This window comes from Aulonocara sp. 'chitande type north' Nkhata Bay, linkage group LG18, assembly GCF_057382095.1.
Source record: "Aulonocara sp. 'chitande type north' Nkhata Bay isolate Kocher_YH1m ecotype deep benthic linkage group LG18, A_spYH_male_GT1.1, whole genome shotgun sequence".
NCBI classification, from domain to species: Eukaryota; Metazoa; Chordata; class Actinopteri; order Cichliformes; family Cichlidae; genus Aulonocara; species Aulonocara sp. 'chitande type north' Nkhata Bay.
In genome coordinates this window covers 4,439,789-4,459,590 of record NC_141361.1, presented here as the reverse complement: position 1 = coordinate 4,459,590, position 19,802 = coordinate 4,439,789, and the positions used below count along the sequence as shown (strand labels likewise).

General features: G+C 41.9%; 1 protein-coding gene across 2 annotated transcripts; it reads left to right on the top strand.

Moving 5' to 3' along the window:
- Window positions 1-19,802, top strand: LOC147307701 (uncharacterized). 2 transcript variants are annotated; one of them, XM_086272948.1, is made up of 4 exons: window positions 1-512; window positions 2,924-4,532; window positions 6,308-6,647; window positions 16,898-19,802. In XM_086272948.1, the coding sequence occupies exons 2-4, from the start codon at window positions 3,222-3,224 to the stop codon at window positions 18,637-18,639; spliced, it is 3,393 nt and encodes a 1,130-aa protein (XP_086129074.1). In that variant the 5' UTR covers window positions 1-512; window positions 2,924-3,221; the 3' UTR covers window positions 18,640-19,802. The 2 variants fall into 2 exon arrangements, with proteins under 2 accessions (XP_086129074.1, XP_086129075.1); XM_086272949.1 differs by lacking the exon at window positions 2,924-4,532 and having other exon boundaries at window positions 2-512.

The following is a 19,802-nucleotide window of genomic DNA, read 5'->3' as shown; positions in this document are numbered from 1 at the left end:
GTTGTCTTTTTATGGAGGCTGAAATGGATTGTAGCACTGAACTGTTTTAGGATATTTGATAATCTCTTCTCTCCCATGGTCCTTGAATCCAACACCATCGTTACACGTCATGACTCCTATGAACTATCTGACAGCGTGATATTACAGATATTGACATTTCTTTTTTTTTTTTAATGTATGGACATACCATTAGTTAGTCAGCTATTTAATTTAGTTTAGGACTAGCTTCAAACTGACCTGAAGAGAGCAGCAATGCGACGTTGATGCGTGTATTCTACCGGAAGTACAATAGAAGAAGAAAAAGAAGGAGAACGGAAATGACTTGCCTCTTTACTGCTCAACAATTCAGTCTTCGGCATCGGTAAGAGTTTGTCGAGGAGAGATTAGCTGCTGCCGAAGACGAAATCTTCTCAGATCTTCAGAAACGATCTCCCAGTATGAGGACGACATCGACCGTGAGCACAGACTGGTAGAGACTAACCGGAAACTCGAGATAAAGTTACAAATAATAGGTACGTGAAAGTGTAGCGGTCTCAATGAACTAACACAAGAATCCGACTCATGCTGGATCCTAGTCAGATTTGTTGTTTCAGGCTAACAGACTAAAATCAAGGAGCAGCATCGAATCGTTTTTATAGAAGTAAAACAAGCGCTTCTCTGTTTTTTTAAAGCGGTAATTTTGCCCGGAACCCTTATTCGAGAAGTCGCGGTCAAGCAAGCCGCACCTTCAGTTGTGCTGCTCCTCTATTCCCGACATTGTGGTACGGGTGCCGAGTGACTAGCACAAAGGAACACGCGTTCATTCTGCAACTTTGAAACTGTCTTTATTTTACTTTATTTGCAGAACTATCGTTTTGCTCCGCTGTCCCGTATAGGAGTTTTTTTTTTTACATTATACGTTATAATACATTAATACATTCATGATACGTTATTAAACTATTTAAGGCTTGTAGTAGTGTATCTCGTAACTGTATTATTTAAGGAAAAATGAGTCAAAATCTATGTAAATTATGTTGCCTTGTTTATAATGTTACCATCTATGAACTGTAGTTGCAGTTTGAATTGATGATTGGATTGGATTCCTATTCAGGTTGAGACCTGTAAATACAGGAAATCCTTAAGAACCTTATTAGTTGTAAAATGTTCATCCAGCTCTTTCTGTTTGCAGTTAAAATTAAAAGCATTGTGAATATGGAGAAGTAATTTCCACATTACTTTTTTCATCTGATTTTTGGGGTTTTTCCTCTGTATTATTGTGGGGCAGGGGTCTCAAACTCCAGTCCTTGAGGGCCGGTGTCCTAAAACTTTGCCATGTGTCCCTGCCTGTTGCAGCAGACCTGAATAAAATTATAAGGGCATTAGCAAGAGTATAGAACTTGACTGCATGCTGAAGTGGCAACCCCTAACCGCTTAAGTAAATGTAAATGGTAAATGGCCTGTATATAGCGCTTTACTAGTCCCTAAGGACCCCAAAGCGCTTTACATATTCACACACACATTCACACACTGGTGATGGCAGCTACATTGTAGCCACAGCCACCCTGGGGCGCACTGACAGAGGCGAGGCTGCCGGACACTGGCGCCACCGGGCCCTCTGACCACCACCAGTAGGCAACGGGTGAAGTGTTTTGCCCAAGGACACAACGACCGAGACTGTCCAAGCTGGGGCTCAAACCGGCAACCTTCCAATTACAAGGCAAACTCCCAACTCTTGAGTTGGGAGTTGAGCCACGATCGCCAAACACTTACATTTTTTAAATGTAAGTGTTTGGAAAAATGTACTAAAAGTATTTTTATTGCACCATGTTCATTCACTCATGAGCTCCTGTAACACAAATCAAATGGCTGAATTGCCACATCAGCATACAGTCAAGTTCTATAGTCTTACGAATGACCTACTAATTGCATTCAGGTAAGTTGCAATAGGGACAAATGGAAAAGTTTCAGGACCCTGGTCCCCGAGGGCTGGAATTTGAGACCCCTGTTGTAGGGTCTTTACCTCACAATATAAAGTGCTGTGAGGCAACTATTTTTTTATCATTTAAATTCCTATATAAATTGAATTGAAATGACTTTATTTGAGAAGACTTTGTTTGGTGTATTGTTTTGTATAATAAAGTGACAACAGAAAAGTGTACTGTAATATAGGGAGATGATAACCATGAACGGAGTCTGGGTTAACCTGAATCGATACTCACTGCAGTTGTGTTTGTTATTGTGAAAACTAATGTAACTGCAGTTCAGACATGGTAATATTCACACATTATGTGATTTGAGTGGACCTTGCTTTTATTTTTTTCTAAAACCATACAGTTAACCTCAAAAAGGAATATAGTAAAACTGTAACCTTGAGCAGAATTCATGTAATTTTAATTTAAATATAGGGATATAATACATAGGCTATGAGATATCATATATAATGATGAGTTTTTCTAAACCTGTACAGCTAAAATGAGATGCCAATTTTTTTTCTTTTTACAGGGAAAGTTGGGGTCATAGCTGCAGTGATGAACTGAAACTTGTACAAACATACAAGTATATACGATGTCTAAGACAATTTGTAACATTTTGTGATATGCTGAGTATTCTAATAAGATAAACTGTGATATATTACTTTTTTCGAACTGCAGATTTAGTTCAGTTGTGAGACAGCAGTCACCAGTTCCCTGTGATATGAGTCGTCATAGTTGCATATGAATCTGCGATGTCCACACATTGCAAGATAATGCTAATCTTTTTGCTATCCTCAACTTTACACTTCATTTATTTCTATTTCATTTTAGAACCTGAATTTGGCTTTATCCATGAAAACACACGGCAGTGACTTATGCCTGAGCTCCAGTGTCTTAAACATGCAGCAAAAGCCACAGTGTCTCAAATCTGTCTGCCTGTCACAGTCTCTCTCTCTCTCTCTCATTCACAGACAAACACACACGTGATTTGTTTCTGAGGCTTTCATTTTTGTTTTGCCAACTTCCTGAGCTGCTGTACTCACTAGAACAGCAACAACAGACTGAAAAGCAACTGATTTTATTACCGTATTTTCACGACCATAAGGCGCACTTAAAAGTCTTAGATTTTCTTCAAAAAGTACGGCGCGCCCTATAGCGCAGTGCGCCCTGTGTGTTGTAATGAGGACGTAGTAGAGAACACCATGAGAACGCTAAAGGGTGAAGTGTGTGCGTTGACTTTATCGCACATACCTGTGTAAAAGAACAGGTATGTGCGTTATGCAGGACATCGTTGTTTTAACAACCCTGAAAATGGCAAAGAGACACGCTTACGAAGCACAGTTTAAACTGAAGGCCATCAGCTACGCGGAGGAACATGGAAATCGAGCAGCGGCGAGAGAATTTAAGATTAACGAATCGATGGTTCGCAAATGGAGGAAGCAAGAAAACAAGCTCCGGCAGGTCAAGAAAACGCAGCTGAGTTTCCGCGGACATAAGGCGAGGTGGCCCAAGTTGGAGGAAAGACTCGAGCGGTGGATCATCGAGCAAAGAACGAGTGGGAGAAGCGTTTCGACGGTCACCATTCGGCTAAAAGCAGTTTCACTAGCTGAAGAGATGAACATTGAACATTTCCAAGGAAGTCCGTCTTGGTGCTTTCGTTTTATGAAACGGTGCCATTTTTCCATCCGGACCAGGACTACGGTAGCGCAGCAACTTCCAGCGGATTATAAGGAAAAGCTGGCCATCTTCCGCTCCTACTGCAGCAAACACATCGGCGACAAAAACATCCAGCCCAGCCACATCACAAACATGGACGAGGTCCCGCTCACTTTCGACATCCCGGTGAGTCACACTGTGGAGAAGAAGGGGACCAGCACGGTAGCGATACGCACAACGGGGTATGAAAAGTCTTCTTTCACTGTTGTGCTTGGCTGCCATGCTAATGGACAGAAACTGCCGCCTATGGTGATTTTTAAGAGAAAGACTTTGCCTAAAGAGAAGTTTCCAGCAGGAATCATCATTAAGGCAAATGAAAAGGGCTGGATGGATGAGGAAATGATGAAAGAGTGGCTGAGGGAGGTGTATGTAAGGAGACCAGGTGGTTTTTTCCACGCATCACCATCGCTCTTAATCTGTGACTCTATGCGTGCCCATCTCACAGCCGATGTGAAAAAACTAGTGAAACAAATGAACTGTGAGCTTGCTGTCATTCCGGGAGGCCTGACAAAGGAACTCCAACCGCTGGACATCGGTGCGAACCGCCCGTTCAAAGTAAGGCTGCGAGCGGCCTGGGAGCGATGGATGACCGATGGAGACCACAGTTTCACCAAGAGTGGAAGGCAGCGCCGGGCAAGTTACGCCACAATTTGCCAATGGATTGTAGATGCTTGGGCTAACATGTCTGCTGGCACTGTTGTTCGAGCTTTCGCAAAAGCCGGCATCATTTCCGAGGAGCCGCACGGCACGGAAAGTGACTCTGACAGTGAAGAAAGTGAACCTGGCATGTTTGATGGAGATTTAGCGCAGCTGTTCAATTCAGACACAGAGGATGAGGACTTCGATGGGTTTGATGATAAAAATGTGAGTACCAAACTTTGTTTTGCTCCTGCTTTATTTTTAAATACGCACACTTGTATGCTTGTGTGTTGTTGATGATGACGATTACTGATAATAAAAATGTGAGTACCAAACTCAGGTTTGCTCCCGCTTTATTTTTAAATACGCATACGGTACTTGTATGCGCCCTATGATCCAGTGCGCCTTATGTGTGTGTTAAATACAGTAATGGCACACATAACTGAGACTGCGCCTTTTAGTACAGTGCGTCTTATGGTCGTGAAAATACGGTATCCCAGTATTAAAAGGTTCACTTTGTATTTGCAAAAATAATAATGATAATATATAAGATAATTTATATAATAATAACGTATCAATATTTAGTGTCCCTGTATCGATAAAGTATTGCCTTACTCCTTTTAGAGATGCACTTATGTGTTGACTCATGTACCTATTTAGCTAGGTTGGTATGATACCTGGGATGAGCTTCCATGCTGTGTAGACACAGGTAATCAGCTGGTAGCTCAATGGTGGCGTTCTCTGCCCTGTGTTAGTTAGTCTGGGTGAGCACCTGCTGTTATGAGCACATTTATTTGTGCTGTTAGCATCTTCAGATAGTAGGTGTGGATCACCTCAGGTCCATAATGTTGACTGCCTCTTTTTCTGGGAGGTTGCCGTGGTCTGCTGTCAGGTCCACAAGTCACTTAACGCTCGTGGTATACAACATCTCTTTCTCCCAGATGTTCTTCCAGTATTGTTCAGTTTTATCTCTGGGTGCCCTCTTATTATTGTTCCCTTGTAGCTGAGAGTACACCTTGGACTGATGTTTGGAGAAGAGGCAATTTATTCTCTTGGCCTCTGCTTGTCTCTTCAGCCTAGTGCCGAGAGGTGTGAGCTTTTGTTTCTAGAACCTTAGTTATTTGCACCTTGTTGTATATCTTATTCATCCAGGACCTGTCGTTCAGTACTTCTGTTAGCTGACTAACCCCCTCTGGGCTTCCCTGATTTTTGGCTTCCAACCTTCTTCTCCACAGGGGACTTTCTCTGCATGCGTTCTTGATCTCATACCAAAGTGTTTCTATTATTTCTGTGGCAGTGGCATATATGAGCTCATTTTTTTTAGTAACACTGGTAGTGGGAATGGTGAGCCGAGCTTTCTTGTTATCTGCAAGCATCGCCTATGATGAGACTTGTTAGTGAGGGAGTCATCAAGCGAGTAATGAATCCAAATGTAAAAAAAAAAAAAAGTTTGGCTCAAGTTCTTATCAGTGTTTACCGAGTAGATCAGGAAAACGAAAAGAACATCTAAGAAGTGTCTTAGCAGAGCTTTATTTTTCAGCATTAGTGAAGCAGTGTAGGGACTTCTTGACAATGAACAACACAACAAGACAGACAACATCCAAAGAAAAGCTTGAAGTGTCCTTCAAGAAGAACTATTCCTGAAGACTATGAAATGATGCGAACGCTTGACTAACAGAGTTCAGAATAAAGGTGTTTATCACAAATATTGATTTTTAAGCTATTAGAGTAAGACAGGCTCATTTTTTCCATGTATACACTATTTCTGTATTTTTCCATGTTTCAGTAAATCACTACAGCTATGACCTCATCGCTATCTTTTAAAAATGGTCTCTTATAAAACTGCAGAGAACATTTGATGCAAAATTGACTCTAATTACATATGTGTAGTATTCCCACATTTAAAATCTAATTCTGTTAGAGGTAATCCAATGGTTTTACTGCATTGTACTATGTCATCACATTACTAACCTTTTTCTTGTGTACATTTGTTCCCAAAGACCTCCCACAACAACATGACCAGCAAGAGGGACTCAGATCAACAGAAGACCTCCAACAACGTGATGATTAAGGAGGACCCAGATCAGCAGGAAACCTCTGATAACAACATGATGTTAAAGGAGGACCCAGACCTGCAAGTTTGTAACCAGGAGAGGAACTCCAGTCTGGAGAAGGAGAACCCAGAGCCTACACAGATTAAAGATGAACAGGAGGAACTCTGCATCAGTGAGGAGGGAGAGCAGCTTGTAGTGAAGGAGGAGGTTGATGGTATCATCGTTTGGACTGGTAAAGAACGGCTCAGTCTTCTGGATAAAATCTGGAAACCAAAAGAAAACTTGGGTATGTACAACTAAAAAGTTCTTAATGAGATGACACAGGAATATGAATCTTAATAACTTTGACCTTAATCAGAGCTCAAAGTTTCTTATTTGTTTACAGGCACAGGAAAATTTTAAGGGAAAACTGCAATGAGTAGAGCAGGAGTGGGGGAACTCCAGGCCTCAAGGGCCAGTGTTCTGTACCTGACAAACCATCCTACCCGTTGTTTCTGCGCATGCGCACAACACGAAATTAAGTGGCGAACCGTCCTACCTTTTTGAATATTAGCTAGAAACATACTCTGACTGGTAAAATTAAGTGACAAACCATGCTGGCTTTATGAATATGAGCTACAAGCATACTCTGATGGGCAAAGTTAAGTGGCAAACAGTCATACCTACTTAAATTTGTGCTGGAATTACTCTGTGACAGCAGAAATGTGCATAAACTACTTATGGTAGGATGTTTTGCCAAAGTAGGATGGTTTGTCAGAACACCAGTATCCTGCAGGTTTTAGATGTCAATCTGGGTCAACACACCTGAATCAAATGATTAGTGCATTCACAGGCCTCTGGAAAACCTCAAGACATGTTGAGGATGCAATTTAGCCATTTAAATCAGCTGTGTTGGATCAAGGACACATCTAAAACCTGCAGGACACTGGCCCTTGAGTTCCCCCACCCCTGGAGTAAAGTTTAGATTTTACTACAGCATTTTATCCAGTCTTTTTTTTTTTTTTTTTTTTTTTTAATAAATAGGACAGGGGAAATGAATGAGAGAAAGAGGGGGAGAGAAAGAAAGAAAACCAAAGGGGAGAAGAGACGGTGAGAAGGGGGGGGAAGAGAGAAAAAAAAAAAAAGAACTCCTGGGTCACCTGTATGGAGAAAAAAAAAAACAAACAAAAAAAAACAAACAGAGGAGACAGCAAACAACAAAGAGCAACATAATAATAGAGAAAACAAAGCACCATCACAATAAACTAGCTAGTCATAGATATCAATATTTACTAAATAATAAACGATATTGTGCAGCACGCAAGATAGACAGCGCACAGTGTGCTTTGAGGCAGCAGCCAAGAAAGCTTTAGTCCGCGTCTGTGAATACCCATGTGTGCATACCTGTGTGGATCAGCATGCTTGCATTCCAAAGGTTTCTCCATGTAATGATCTGCTAGGGAGTGTGGGGGGGCCACAGCCCCGTCCTCCAGGGTGTGAAGCAGGTATGGAGGAGATCAAAACTCCAGACATCCAGAGGCCCCCAGAACACAAGAGACCAAGGAAGACCAACAGAGGGGCAGCCGCGCCACTGTTCCAGTAAGAGCTGAGGAGAGTCCCAGATGAGGGCTCGCCCAGCAGCCGCGGAGCAGAAGTCAGGGGGAGTTGCAGTGACGCGCCCGTGAGCTCCGCCGGCCCCCAGCTGTGCCTGAGTGACCGAGCCCCAAGCCGAGAGGCCGGGGGCACCCCACCTCCAAAGGGGCCCGAGCGAGCCCCAGGCCCCGACAAGCGGCCGCCAAGGAGTGAGCCGGTGTGTACCTGGACGCCCACCCCCAGACACAAAGAACCACCAACACACCGACACCTGAGGGAGTCCGCCACCGGCAGGGGAAGTGGTGGTGGGTGGAGATAGGCCTCCAAACCTTGGAGGGCCTGAGATGTCCCCAGAGAGGTGGCGTCTGATACCCAACCTGACATATAGACACAGACATACAGGCACACACAGACACAAACATCCATTCCCACCCTCATGCTCTCATATGCACTCACTCCACACTCAACCAACGTGGAGACAGACATAAAGAGACGCTGTACACACAATCACACTCCCCAAGCGTACTCTACAAACCGGGTCTAGGTACCCTTGCCCCTGGAGGGGGGAATTGCACCCAGACCCAGGTGGTGTTACCCTTTTCCCTGCGGTGGGGAGAGGCAGACCACCCCGACTCCGCAGCAGCATTTTATCCAGTCTGAGTACAGTACTTTGGTTATTTAATTTGAATAATTTCAATGGCTTATTTTTATCGATCTGATGTCTGGGCATTTTTCTCAGAAAATCTGAAAACCATCTAAGATGAGGTGATGTTGCTAGTCCTTCTAAAACCATCTTGGGAACTGAGAGGAGTTGGACTTGGTGCAACTGTGGTGACAGCTTGGTTTCATGTTTACTCCTGGTGGGAGTTGAACTGACAGGGTTTCCCTTTGTCACCAGTGTTACACCCCGGCCTAGGCAACCGGGGTGCAACGCAGGAAAATAAAAATAAGGAAAATAAAACTACGAAGAAAAACACTAAGGCTCTCCACCAAAATCCCAAAAAGTGTCTCAAAACGAATTTATTTACATCAAAACACAAAACGTCAAACTATTTACAACGGGGGGGAAGATCGCGACCATGACATACAGAAACACAGGGCTTAAATACATAGAAGGAGCAATCAGGGAATGGACCACAGGAGGGAAACACAGCCGGGGCAAATTAGAACTGACGAGACAAGGAAACGTAAACTGAACACACTAAGATGACACAGACTTTCAAAGTAAAGTAGGAAACACATAACAGTCACGCAAAAACAACACATTACCAACGCCAAATCGTAACATACCCGGAGGAGCACCTAGACACTCAAATCCCCACACAATTACGGCCACAGTCGTAACACCCCCTTACCCAAGAATTAACATTAACCCCAAAATGTTTAATTCAAGGAGACAGTGCTCTAGACAGGGTGTCAGCCAATACGTTAACCTTCCCTTTCTTGTAGCTGATCTCCAAGTTAAAATCTTGCAACAACAAGGACCAGCGCATAAGTCTTTGATTGGAGTTGCACATTCGGGAAAGGAACACCAGTGGGTTGTGACCGGTAAACACCTGCACAGGCAGCACCCTTGACCCAGCATAGACCTAACATACCCCCCACCCAAAAAAACAAACATTTAAAACATACAACCCCAACGAAAAAATGAAAAGTTCCATGTCCAGCCCATACGGCACCGGCCCCCGTCCCGCAGGCGACGCTGATGACTGGACGGGTCCTCCAGTGGTAACGGAAAACCGGAGCGGGCCCTCGGATCCTCCAGCGAAGACAGACGGAGGCTGAAGCGGTCCCTCGGACCCTCCAGCGAAGGCGGATGAAGGCTGGAGCGGTCCCTCGGATCCTCCAGCGAAGACAGACGAGCAGCTCACTAGCTGCACACATAGACACGCAGCCCACCAGCTGCACACACGGACATGCAGCCCACCAGCTGCACACACGGACACGCAGCCCACCAGCTGCAGAAGGCTGGAGCGGTCCCTCGGATCCTCCAGCGAAGGCGGATGAAGGCTGGAGCGGTCCCTCGGATCCTCCAGCGAAGACAGAAGGCCGAAGCTGTCCCTCCTTCGGACCCTCCACCGATCCCGGACGAGCCCCCATATGTTACACCCCGGCCTAGGCAACCGGGGTGCAACGCAGGAAAATAAAAATAAGGAAAATAAAACTACGAAGAAAAACACTAAGGCTCTCCACCAAAATCCCAAAAAGTGTCTCAAAACGAATTTATTTACATCAAAACACAAAACGTCAAACTATTTACAACGGGGGGGAAGATCGCGACCATGACATACAGAAACACAGGGCTTAAATACATAGAAGGAGCAATCAGGGAATGGACCACAGGAGGGAAACACAGCCGGGGCAAATTAGAACTGACGAGACAAGGAAACGTAAACTGAACACACTAAGATGACACAGACTTTCAAAGTAAAGTAGGAAACACATAACAGTCACGCAAAAACAACACATTACCAACGCCAAATCGTAACATACCCGGAGGAGCACCTAGACACTCAAATCCCCACACAATTACGGCCACAGTCGTAACACCAGTTATCTTCATAATTTTTAGTGACAGAATTTCTAGCATTGCAAAGTGGCATAGGATTTCTGCCTTGGTAGCCTCAGAATCTCCTCTCTGCTCTTCACAGTTGATGTGACTATTTTTGGTTTTATCATCCAACTTGCATTTGTAGCCAAGTGTGAAGTTTTTGGAAAGATAACTAGCACCTTCAAAATGAGGTCATGGTTCTCAGCCAGAAAGGGGTGAATGTCCATTTTGCGTCGGGGATGAGTTGCGCCTGCAAGTGGAAGAAGTTGGATATCTCAAATGTTCAGAAAGTGAGGCAGAGTGGAGCGGGAGACTTGAAGGGGAACCCGTACTGCTTTTGCTGTGCATGTTATATCTGTTGCGAGGAGGTGATGGGAAATGTAAATGAGCATCTTCTGAAGGGTATATGGGCTCTATGTTAGAGAAATTAGGAGTTTGGTCAGAAGTGCCTTTCCACCTCTGTATTGAAAGGAGCAACTTTAAAGTCCTCAGGCTTTTAAAACCCTTTAAGCCCTAACCTGTCGCTGGTGACAGGTTTTTTTCAACCTACCGTAACTTTTGAGCTGTTCACATAATTGAAAAAATGGCAACAGTTTCTGAAAGCAGAGGCTCTGCGCTTTCTATTGAAATTAGGTTCATTATCCCAGGCACAGGGTGAACGCAACCCTGTGAAAACGAAGGTTGGTTGACAGAAAAGAGGGTCAGCAAGTATAACAGAAACTTTTTTCTTTCCTTTTCTTTTTTTTTGCTGGGGTGGGGTGGATTTCATTCATTCATGTTGAGGACTTCAGCAGGGATCCGTGCCATTTGTGGCCAAAGTCGAGGCCGGTGCCATGTACATCAGAAAAGCCGTGGAGCTGGTGGTGATGCCTCTCGCAGCCGGTCGCCACATCGTCCAGTGGCTTGGAGAACAGAGGCAGACCCAGATGATGCTGTCCCTCAACCACCAAGATTCAGACCAAAGAGAACCCCTGGTATTCAACCTCCTCTCAATGCTGCACAATCCCCAGGTGATATCTTCTCCAAATTTTTTGATGACGAAGTACTAAAATGCTTGTGTGAAAACACAAACAAGAATGCGGCAAAAAAAAAGGAAAAGGGCAAAACGTTTGCATGGAAGGAAATTACATCAGAAGAACTACAAAAGTACCTGGGCTTGTTACTTTACATGGAAGTCTGCAATTTTCCAAAAATGGTAGACATTTGGAGGAGTAACACAATTTTTCATGTTCCTTTTCCTGCCACTGTTATGTCCAAAGACCGATTTATGGCCATCAATTCTAACCTTCATATCAGTGATCCAGAAGAAGATGTGGCCTATGGCAAGAAAAAGGGCACAGAGGACTATGACACATTTCACCAGGTCAGACCTCTCCTTGAGATGTTGAGAAGTCGTTGCATGAGTAACTACCACCCAAAGCAGCACATTTCAGTTGAAGAGAGGATGGTTGCCAAGCCCACCAAGTGGGGGCTAAAAAATTTTGTTCTTGCTGATGTAAATGGCTACATCATAGACTTCAAGCTATACACAGGGAAATCAAAGTTGTCATCAGAGTAGGGCTGCCACGATTTGTCGACTAGTCACGATTACGTCGACTATCAAAATCGTCGACGACTGATTTAATAGTCGACGTGTCGTTTGAAGCTTTGTAAGATCGCAAAAGACGCAGAAGTAGCAGGATTTAAGAGTGTAATAACGGACTGAAACAGAAGATGGCAGCACTGCATATACAAGGATGCCAGCTGCCGTTAAACCCCGAAGAAGAAGAAGCAGCTGTGTCCCAGAATTCATAGCGCGGCCCAGCTTAGTTTCCAACAATGGCGGTAGCTAGTTAGTTTTAATATTACTCTTATTATTCTTTCTGGGTCACAAAATAAACGTTTAACATATTTTCAGGCGAGAATGTAGCTGTGTAAACCTCAAATATCGGCTCAGTTTATCAGGACACTACATATTTTCAAAAGCTCTGTTACGTCTGTTACCCACTAGCTCGATAGCTAGCCGGGGGCTAGGTCACTAGCGCCGTGAGAACACCGGACTCCCGGCAAATTGTTTTCAAACCCACCGCCGTCTTTCGCGACTCAGGTTAAATATATATGAGTCACTTAGATAAATTAAAAATGTTGTTGTTTGGCTTTTTTTTTTTTTTTTTTTTTTTTTTTTTTTTAGTATTTTATTTGTTCCTGAGTAAATCGGTTTGGCTGAGATTAAAGTTATAGTTTTTACACAGCTGTATAAACGTAAAGCAGACAGCTGATTATCAGAAGTGTGAGATGCTGGAGAATATACTCCGGTGTCCTGTTATATTTTAGATAGCAAGGAGTTTATTAAACTTTACCGAAACAATCTGCAAATTTCATTAAAATTGAATAAACTATCATCTTGTCTTTATTTTTAGTTAGCACCTTAAAAGCTTAAAGCTATAAGCTAATGATAGTTATATAAGAGCAGATGCTGCTGGTGCAATAAGCTGTAGTTTTACGTCCAGTGGATGATGATCTGATTAGTCGACTAATCGCATAAATAATCGGTGACTAGTCGACTATCAAAATAATCATTTGTGGCAGCCCTACATCAGAGAAAGGACTCTCTTTTGATGTGGTTACATCACTAGTGGACAAAGACTCTCTGGGATCAGGTTATATTGTCTACTGTGATAACTTCTACACCAGCCCAGGCTTCTTCCAACACTTGAAAAAGCAGGGATTTGGGGCTTGTGGTACATACAGGGAGGGCAGACTGGGTGTTCCATCCTCTCAGGAAAATGCTCTCCATAAAAGATCACCAAGAGGCTCCATTCGGTGGATCAGGGATGGTGACCTTTTATTTGTAAAGTGGGTGGACAGTCGAGAAGTCGCCATCTGTACCACCGTCCACCCTGTGTACAGTGGGGACACAGTGTTACACTGGCAGAAAAATGAAGATGGACATTTTGAGAGCGTTTCTGTCCCCAGACCGACAGCTGTGACCGAATACAATAAATACATGGGAGGAGTGGACACATCAGACCAGATGCTAGGAACAAATTCAGTCCTTTGCAAAACCAAAAGATTGAACATGATAGTTTTCCAGCATCTACTGGACATTGCAGTTACCAACAGTTTCATTCTTCACAAAGAGTTGTGCATCAGCAAGCAACAGAAACACAAGACACGGCAGGCCTTCCAGGAGGAGCTTGCTGCACACCTCGTAGGTGTTTGCTTGGATGGCAAGCCTGAGTTCCCAAGTCAAGGACACTTTCCTGTCCCTACGAGCACTAGAGATATGGGAAAGAGGCACAGGGCAACCTTGGGAAGGAAGCAGTGCACTGTCTGAAAGAGGAGCACTCCTTGGAAATGCCAGCAGTGCAATGTAGGCCTTTGCCTGCAGCTCGAAAGGAACTGCTTTTTGGAGTTCCACCAGAGGCCAAAAATGTCTGGACTTGCTTAGAAAAAAAATTAGAGACCCCTAGAAACAAACAAACGAAAGTTCACATATTTGTTGTCTGTTTTATAGTTCAAATTGCAAATTGCAAATCTTTTTTTTTCATGTACATTCTGAGTACCTTATTCAGTAAAAATCTGTAAAATTTCATGTTCCTGTTTTGTGTTTTCCTGTTATTATTCTGTTATTACACAGTTATAGCAAACAGTAAAGAAAAACAACTACCAGATGTTGAAGGAAGTAGTAGTCCTAAAAAAGGGACAAACCACATACTCGCAGCAGATTTTATGACACCTCCACAGCTAAAACAACAAAATAATTCCAGGCAGCCTGTTTAACATTATACAGTTTAAAGGATGCCTCCACGACACCCTCTAGGCAGTGAGTTTTGGACATATCCTACTTGGGAGGAGTACCTGGGGTAGACCCAGGACACTGTTGCTTAGGAACGCCAACAGTGGTCCCCTGAAAAAGTTGAGGTTTCTATCCAAATAAAAGCAGAAAGTGGAGTTCAAATAATTAGTTTATGTTGTTTCCATCCCTTAAAAATTAAAAATTGGGACTTATTATTGCCCACACATTAATTTTTTTAAAAAAAGGCTGTAAAAATTTCCACATTGTACTGTGGAAAAATATCAAAAAAGAAGTGCTACTCCTGCTTGATGCATTAAAACGTATAGCAACTTTGTACAATTTATTCTAAATAAATGAATAAATATTAGGGGTGGGACTCGATTAAAAAAATTAATCTAGTTAATTAGAGGCTTTGTAATTAAATAATCTTGATTAATCGCATTTGCTCGCACAAGAAAATTTTCCCCTAAGCTCAAATGTTGTGGTTTTTTTTGGTTTTTTGAATTTAAAAGGGTTTTAGTGGGTGACAGAATCAAATTATGGACATGGAGATGAATGCTGTAAATGCAAACTCTTAATTTCTGAGAGAAAAAAGTATTTAAACTGAATTTCAATTCAAAACAGAGAAACAAGAACTTAAACAGACTTAAAAATAAAGCCTTATTTTAAGTACTTTAAATACATTTTCAAAATCGTATCGTCTTTAAATAGTAATACAAACTTCAACATAAAGTGCAGTTTTTCTTCTTAATAAAAAAATAAAGCAGAAACATTAAAGGTTATTTAACCAGCTTCACCTTTAGACTCTGAGTAACCGTAGCCAAAATTATTTTGTACATTAGGCTAAAACAGTGTGATCATTGAACATTTTAGTGCAAAAATCAACAAACCTATTGGAGTCACAATACCTCTATGCTTAGTTGCTGTCTGTCTCTTTCAGCCAGTTACTTAGACAAACTACCCTGTTCACATTTTCAGAGCTCAAGTGAGCTCTCTTTTTTGTTACTATGTGACCTGCAAGTGGGGAACACTCTCACATGGGACTCTCACATGGCAAGGACATACAGCTGTATGTGTAGGTCCCTGTTCGACTCGACCACCAGTGCAGCGGTCAGTCTTTTTCATTGATGGTGTATTCTGCTCTGTACAAACTCAGGGCCCTGGTACTCAGGGCTTCCTCATCTGAATCAGAGTCCGAAGACAATGAAGAGAGGAGGAGGCTCTTTGTCTTTGCTGGCTCCTTTGTAGTGGCATCTTTACATTTTAAGACACTTTAAATCTTTAAAGGGTGGGTCAAGTACAGTAGCTATCTTGAGCCACTGATAGTTGAGTGTTGCTACACATTGGGGTATGTCCTTTGTGAAGGATCTTAAATTTCACCATGTAGTTTGATTCATCATCGGAGACCTCCATGGTGTGAGGCAGATGGCAGAAAGCAGGTAAAACCACTGGACATGAGACATGTCTCACCTCTAAGAAGTTCAGTCACAAACCTGTAGTAGACAGTTCAAGAAAGTAAATATTAATCTACACACTAATTGTCAACTATAGAGCTTTTTGAAGAAACAACAACAATAAATTGAAAATAGTTTTATTTACTTGCATGGCTTGAGGACAGTCAGCTTTTGGAGTTTTACTGGCTCAGATGGAGTTTGTCTGATTTGATTGTTTGTCTAAACCAGCAAAAACAGCCTCTTGATTCTTTAGTAGACAAGAAACCATATCCCGCTTTGAATTCCACTGTGTGGAAATATCCTGTATGAGTGGCTCTTTTTGTTGCCCCAGTCGTGTTTGCTCCTGGTGTAGTTCCATCGTATTAGCAGGACTGTGTGTAATGCATCTAATTTTGCTTGCTTTTTCAGTGTCATAAAGCTGTTGAATTTACCTGAATAGTCTTTCAGGTGGAAAGTTGGATCAACTGATGCTAAATGTTGTCCAATGTTGACTTACTAATGTCGGTCCTGAAGCCAGTCATTTCATCAAGTTTGGGCTGCTGGCACCTTTTGTTGGAGCTAACAGCTCCCACAGTTTCTGTGCTCGCTGCAACATGTTTTGCATTTAGATGGTACTGTAAGCTTGAAGTGATTTGGTGGTATGCAAACTCCTTTGTGCACAGTTTGCACAAAACCAGACTTTTATCAAGGCTTTACTTAGTAGTCTTTTGGAAATGAAGTTTGCCTGCGATCAGTCCTAGCAGCATGCTTTCTTCTGAGTCTTCCATTTTTGTAGCTGTTTGCATCAGTGTAATCGTATACCAGGAAATCATGACATGGACAAAACTTGCGATTTTCTTGGAACGCAAAGTGCGATTAAATGCTTTAATTTTTAACGCGTTTCTTTTTTTCAAATTAATTAATTGCAATTAAAGCATTAAATTCACCCCTAAGTAATATAAAAAGTAATAAGTAGAAGAGGAAAAATCTAAAATGTGTCCGAGAAATACATAGGTATATACTGATTTAAAAAACTATATTACTGCAGAGTGGAGGATTACAGCTAAGGGCTTTCGTGAGGATGTAATAAATAGATTTTACTCTTTAGAACTTTTTCCACCTGGATAACTGAACTTCCGATGGCAAATTACATGATATTTTCTCAAATATGTGTGTGTTTTCTATCATTTTTGTCTATGCAGACCTCCCACTACAACATGACTGTAAGGAGGAAGAAGTACTCATAGACCAGCAGGTCTGTAACCAGGAGAGGAGCTCCAGTCTGGACCAGGACTCAGAGCCCCCACAGATTAAAGATGAAAAGGAGGAGCTATGCATCAGTCAGGAGGGAGAGCAGCTTGCAGTGAAGCAGGAGGTTGATACTTTTACGGTCACTCCAGGAGCAAACACTGACCTGCTCCTTTCTTGCAAGTCTTCTGAAACTGAAAGCCAAAAACAGGAAGAAAGCAAGCATGTGCTCTCAGGATTGATTATACATTTTGAGCTGAAGAACACATCACAACAGACAAATAGAAGTCAGAGTAACACAGTAGACACCTCTCTCGAATCAGAGAGTCAGGGTAAAACTGATACAAACAAAAAGCCTATAAAATGTGACACTTGTGGAAAAAGATTTCGGTTTGACTGCCACTTAGCAAAACACGCTCGAGTTCACACGGGTGAGAAACCTTATACTTGTAGCAGTTGTGGAAAAAGGTTCACTCAGATGGTAAACTTGAAAATTCACATGAGACTCCATACAGGTGAGAAGCCATATACTTGTAACACCTGTGGGAAAAAGTTTACTTTCTTATCACCTTTCAAAATTCATGTTAAACATCATGCAGGTGACAGGCCATTTCCTTGTAGCGTCTGTGGAAAAAGATTTGTTATAAAGGCGGGACTGGAAAGTCACATGAAAAGTCACACAGGTGAGAAGGCGTATCCATGTAGCACCTGTGGGAAAAGATTCTCACTGAAGTCAGGATTGGACAGTCACATGACAATCCACACAGGTGAGAAGCCTTTTTCCTGTAGCACCTGTGGGAGAAGATTCAGAAAAAAATCAATATTGGAAGGCCATTTAAGAACGCACACCGGTGAGAAACCTTTCCCCTGTACCTACTGTGGGAATGTATTCAGCCGGAGGGTAAACTTGAAAACACACATGAGAAAACATACAGGTGAGAAGCCGTATTCTTGTAGTGAGTGTGGGAAAAGATTTAGTAGCTTTTCAGGATTCAAAAATCATATGAGAATCCACTCAGGTGAAAAACCATATTCTTGCAGCACCTGTGGCAAAAGATTCACTCAGCGATCAGGACTGGAAACACACATGAGAATTCACACGGGTCAGAGGCCACATACTTGTGGAACTTGTGGCAAAAACTTCAGTGATTCATCAGCAATCAGAAAACATGTGAGAGTCCACATAGGTGAGAAACCACATACTTGTGGTGCCTGTGGAAAAAGTTTCAGTGATGAGTTGAAATTCAAAAGTCATCTCAAAGTTCACACAGGAGAGAACTTACGTTTCTGTAGTGTCTGTGGAAGAGGATTCACTCAGGTGAATCACTTGACAAGACATATGAGAACTCACACAGGTGAGAAGCCATATTCTTGTAGCACCTGTGGGAAAGGATTTGGTGACTTATCAGGGTTGAAAAGACACATGAGAATCCATACAGGTGAAAGACCATATTCCTGTAGCACCTGTGGGAAGACTTTTAGTGACTTAACAGGATTCAAAACTCACACAAGACTTCACACGGGTGAAAAGCCATATTCCTGTAGTGTGTGTGAGAAAAGTTTTATTCAGATGATACACTTAAAAAATCATATGAGAAGGCATACAGGTGAAAGGCCACACTCTTGTAGCATCTGTGACAAAAGATTCAGTTATGCCACAAACCTGAAAAATCACATGAAAAGTCACACTAGTTAAGTGTCCCACTCACTTAAAAAGCTGATCTCATATGCATTTTATTTCCATAACATTAACGAACTGTACCGATCATGTATTCAATTTGCTGTCCTATTCTTATGATGAATGGCAGCAGTGTCTACCTGTCCTGTATCACTACACTTGCTGTTTTTCGGATAATCAATAATTATCTTGTGGGGCATAAGTTTGACACCCCTGATGTAGCGGAAACCCTGATTTTATATTTGTCTGAATTTATTTTTGTTGTTTTGTTTTAGGCTGTAGACATGACAAACATAAGTTGTAGATGTAGGTTGTGTTTTAAGAAATACCTTTCTTATAGAAAATCAAGGATAGATGAACTTCATGCTTTTTATGGAAAACTTTTAATTCAGTTGTTCAGAGTTTAGCAAGAAAGTGCCACACATAGGACAGAAATACGTCATTATGGACTTGACGAGCTATTCATATTAATGAAAATTAACCTTCAGTGTGTGTTGAATGGTTATGAGTTTTATGCAGTTCAAGTAAAGTTTTAAAAGTAATCCTTATATATTTTTCTGAGTAGTAATATCTAAAATATAAAGGAAACATAAATTCTGCCTTATTTCACACATTTTTCTTGGTTACTGATATTTTTTATATAAATGTAGAAGCAGATTTTTTTTTCTTTTTTGTACTATTTGAATAAACATGTCCTCGTCTGTGTTATAGTTCTTGTTTAGCAGCAGGTTCACAGTTCAAACTGCATGAAAATTTTATCAATTTTGGTGATCATGTCAACAATTAATTGTATTGAATTTGATGTGAACTCAGTAACATAGGGTTTGACCTGCTTGATATGAAATATATTTACTCTATTGGTTTAATGTGCAGTCTAATGAGAGGGATGCATCGAAGTAACCAACTGAAATGATTAGAAGCAAACCTTTTGTGCAAATGTGGATTTAATATTTTTTTCAACAAGATGGGAAAAGTGTTTTTACCATAGATCAAATTTTATAATGGTATTTTGGTTACAGGAAAGTTGTTACACTGCAGGAGCTTTGCATGAGTCACGGTCGGAATGAACCTGATATACTGTATACTGCACCTTGGTGCAGCCCCACAGTTCATCCTCCATCTGAAACGAGGAATTTTACTGTTTTGTCAAACTTCGCACATCTGTTGCAAAACAAAATAAA

Bases quoted from the DNA above. Each gene is read 5' to 3' on its own strand.
- LOC147307701 (XM_086272948.1), top strand. From the start codon at position 3,222: ATGTGCGTTATGCAGGACATCGTTGTTTTAACAACCCTGAAAATGGCA. The intron at 4,533-6,307 runs GTGAGTACCAAA...TTGTTCCCAAAG, and splicing joins ATGGGTTTGATGATAAAAAT to ACCTCCCACAACAACATGAC. The intron at 6,648-16,897 runs GTATGTACAACT...TTGTCTATGCAG, and splicing joins GAAACCAAAAGAAAACTTGG to ACCTCCCACTACAACATGAC.